The following is a 4,498-nucleotide window of genomic DNA, read 5'->3' on the forward strand; positions in this document are numbered from 1 at the left end:
TGTATTTTAGTGCTAACACCATTGAAAATTTTGAAACGAATATTGTAAAATTATTTTAAAAATAGACTTTCTGGAAGAGTGGGACAAAATTATAACTGACCAGAAAAAAATGGCATATCAAACGCATTCTTTCTTTGTCAAGTTTCCTATAGTGAAGTTTCAGAAATCCCTGACCACATCTCATATGGAAGAGCACTTTGCTGATTACCATCTCACCTTCTAAGATGAGCAGGGGAAAGTAGTTGTTTAAGTAGCGGGAATGTATTTGCTGTGGGGAGAGAAGTATGACTAAAGGAACTTTTATGCCAGGAATGAAGTTTGGTGCTGAGGTCTCAGTGTTTGAAGCTCATCCAGTTTGAGACAAATCTCAATTTTCTTTGTGCATCTATATATATTGAATTTTTTGCACTATGGGAAGTGTTTTTACATCTCTCTACATTTACTCCTGGTTTCATTTATTAGACCATAATTAGAAATCAACTTCTAAAATCATGTAAACTCAATGGAGGTAAATGGAGAACAGAAAAATCTAGTCAATTAAAAAATAAAAAGTGAAGAAATAAATTAAATGACTCTACAGAACCACACTTCAGACAGCTTTGATTAGGCCAACAACTCTTGGAGTTTAAGACATAGCATCTTGAAATTAGACTCAATAGTCCCTTAAAGTGTTCGCTAGGTATGTCTTTAACAATGAACCTTGGGCACTCAGTGTTAGGCTTTTCTGTGACTATGATAATCAAAGATTAAAGAGCATGCTGAGATAAGTGATTGTCAGTAGACAATATGAGGCAGGGAAAGAGAGGACTCTATCAATGGATGGATTAGAATGGGAACTGGAATACTCTTTTACTCAAATTTTCTTAGGTTGGTGATTATATCACCTATCTGTATTTTTTCTTTAGGGCTAATTTCCTAGGTTGCTTTCCTAAGGCTTAGAACAGATGGCTTTATTTTACAGCATATGCAAACTTTAATATAATGGAAACCATGACATTTATTTGGTTATAATTCTGGTAATGTATATATTAAGATGCTGAACAGGCACACAAAATTCATAGCCTGATAAAGAAACAACTATACTATATTCTCAACCTCAATCAGCCAATCATCGACTATTGACTAAAACAAAATATGAACAACCCAACTTAAGAGATTTGGTCTTATTACAAGGACTGAGAAGGACAGGTTTATAATGTTCCGAGAGCCATATAAATAAAGAACATTATTACTATATTTTGTTTAACCTTTATTCATTATTAGATCTCTCCAGTAATCATTAAACACATTCATAAATTGAATTGGCTGTACTTCATCACAAGAAACACATTTAAGATTATGTCTTTTTAACTATGCTAACTTCCTTAACTTTTGCAGCAATTTTAAACAAGTGAGGCAATTTACAGTTGGTACAGGCTCAATATACACCCATAGAAAATACTGGGTCAGTATAGTAAGCTGCATATTCATTTCTTTGTCATTGATAAATTATCTATCCACCTATATTGCCATATGTATATATATGTATCCACCCATCCATCAACTTATTAATCTATCTGCCCATATACTCACCTATTGGCTATTTTATCTATTTGACTCCTTAAAATCTATCCATCAGTCATCTAAATATCCATCTGTATCTATTTATACTCAGGCTAAGGAAATATTACTCAGAATATTATGTAAATTTTGACAATTCTAGGGAATTGGCTAATTATTAGTGATTACAATAGTTCAGTTTTATACATTAAGCATTTCTTTTACATGTAGCTCTCAGAATGACAATGACCAAAATGCTCTTGGAGATAATCTGGCCCTAGTTCAATAGAGAGGGAAAGGAAGAGAGAGGGAGTGAAAGAGAGAGCATCTTTTATGCCAGATTCTTTCATTGAATAGCTTACTTGGGAAAGTAACATCATTCCCTGGTTCTCAATTTCATCATCTGTAAAATAAATAGATTTGACTGGATGATTTGTATTTTCTAAAACCTCCACTTATTAGATATATATGTTGAGGAACCTGTTTAATGAAGTCCTTACATCAAATACTGTATTTAACCATAGGGAGAATGGCTCAGATCCTTTAAACCCCACTATTTACAATGTGGCTTTGGATTTAAAAAATGGTACAGTAAACATCATGACACCAAAACAATTTGTTACTGCTTAGGAAATAAATATCTATATTTGTGAGTGAATGATGTAGATTTTGTCTCTACTTAGCATGATTTTGAAAAACCTAGTGTATCATTGGGTCTTACTTTTATCTTTTGTGGAGCAGGGCTGTGAATGAGATTTGTTGTATAGTACTCTAGGTTCCTTTTAATCAGATAGATAGATAGATAGATAGATAGATAGATAGATAGATAGATATGATAGACATAGATATAGATATGACTATAAGAATTTGCATGGAGTTTCCTATACTGTTTTAAAACTATGGAGTCCACTCTAGGGAACGTAGGGACTAAAGTAAGATACATTCCTAATATTTTTACTTACCAAAAACCCTCTATTGCCTTCTGAATTTTGAGCTACAAAAAACCTACATTCATTAGCATCTTGTCAGCAATAAACATTGTATTGCTACTTTAGTGTATAGGGTACTATACTAGGTGCTGGTGCTTTTATACTTGTCTTTTTTCTTACAGACTATTACTAGAGATAGGGAGGAAATCTAGTCTTTCTTAAAACGTGAAAGTCTCAAAGGAAATTATATTCCAATAGATCTAAAACAATAAATATTTGATATTGTTGGTCCTTTCACATAAAACATTATGTATACATTTTATAATGCTCTACAGTAAATGTCATGTTGTGTAAGAAACAATTAATATGACCAGAACTTCATGACAGCTGAGGCTGGTTACAGAAACAGTTCTACCACGAACTAATTGATTTCTTGCAATAGCATCAATATGTTGACCAATTGAATGAGGGGGATAAATGCTGAAGAAGTATTTTATTTTCCTATGAGGAAAATTAAGAAGTATGATCAGTCTTCCTAGATTTAAAGATATGGCTGCTTAGTTTCCTCATTGAATACTTGACATCTTTATTCCTAAGTGTATAGATCACTGGATTCAAGAGGGGAGTGAATATGGTATAAAACACTGAGAGTACTTTGTCTATTGGGAAATCTGTGAAAGGCCACACATAGATGAAAATGCATGGGCCAAAGAAAAGGGTCACAACAGTAAAGTGGGCACTGCACGTGGAGAGGGCTTTGGAGGATCCGTCCAGAGGAATGCTGCCGAACGGTGACCAGGATGATAGTGTAGGAGATCACCAAGACGATGAAGCACACCAGGGCAATCATGCCACTGGTTGAGATCATGAACACCCCCAGAATATATGTGTCGACACAAGCGAGTTTAATCCCCAAAGGGAGGTCACAAAAGAAACTGTCTACTTCATTGGGTCCACAGAAGGGCAGATTCACTGTAAATGTTAACTGACTCAGAGCATGGAAGATGCCGACAATCCAGGAAAGTATCACAAGCCCAACACGCATTCTCCGGCTCATGATTGTTAGGTAACGTAGAGGCTTACAGATAGCCACATACCTATCAAAGGACACGGAGATCAGCAGTACAATCTCAGCACCCCCTAAGAGATGCAGGAAGAATATCTGGGTCATGCAGCCTTCAAAAGTGATGGCTTTGTGTTCACTAAGGAAGTCTGTAATCATTTTGGGGGTGGCAAATGAGGCCAGGGACATGTCAGTGAAGGAGAGATTGCCCAGCAGAAAGTACATGGGGGAATGAAGGTGTGGCTCTGATGCGATGGTGACCACAATAAGAAGGTTCCCCAGCACAGTGGCTGCATAGACTATGGAGAAAAGCAGGAAGTAGAAAATCTGGAGTTCGAAAGAACTGGACAGACCCCGTAGTATGAATTCGGTTACCACAGACTGATTGCTCCAGGCCATTTGCTCTGATTTCTGGAAGGACTCTAGCATTTCTATTTGGGAGGAGAACTAGGAAAAAAATACAGCAATCAAACTCAAAGTAGGATTTTTGCATGGACTAATTTAGTGGCAGCCCACCATCAGATAGTTTCCTATTGTCTCTTTTCCGGACTCACAGTGGCCAAATATTTTTCCCAATGGCCTTTTTAGGTATTTCAAATGATTCAATTAAATATCTTTTTTTTATGACTTAGCATTTGTTTTACAAGTAAAATACAAATATTCATAAAATAAATAAAAATTAACGGTTTCAAATATTTACTCCTCAGTTTGTGAAATAGTTTTTAAACTTCACAGCTTGCTGACAGCAGGCTTTTGTAAGAAAAGTGAGTGAAAACCTTTTTCAAACATCATGAAGGGTGAAAGATGGATGAGGAATATTTGAGGATCAAAGCTTATTATTAGTGGGAACACAATAGTGGGAAGGGTGTGGGCACTGGTCTCTTGCAGTGGCTAGGAAAAAGGAATCAAACATGAGGGGAGGAAAATGACTACAGAGATACATCATCTGTTTCAATTTTCTGATGGA

General features: G+C 35.7%; 1 protein-coding gene across 1 annotated transcript; it reads right to left on the reverse strand.

Moving 5' to 3' along the window:
* Positions 1-2,981: 2,981 nt before the first annotated feature.
* Positions 2,982-3,930, reverse strand: LOC129488754 (olfactory receptor 4K3-like). Its single transcript, XM_055291307.1, is given in 2 exon segments — positions 2,982-3,236; positions 3,238-3,930. Coding segments are annotated over 2 exon segments (948 nt in total).
* Positions 3,931-4,498: the final 568 nt, after the last annotated feature.

Source organism: Symphalangus syndactylus, chromosome 8 (assembly GCF_028878055.3).
Source record: "Symphalangus syndactylus isolate Jambi chromosome 8, NHGRI_mSymSyn1-v2.1_pri, whole genome shotgun sequence".
Taxonomy (NCBI): domain Eukaryota; kingdom Metazoa; phylum Chordata; class Mammalia; order Primates; family Hylobatidae; genus Symphalangus; species Symphalangus syndactylus.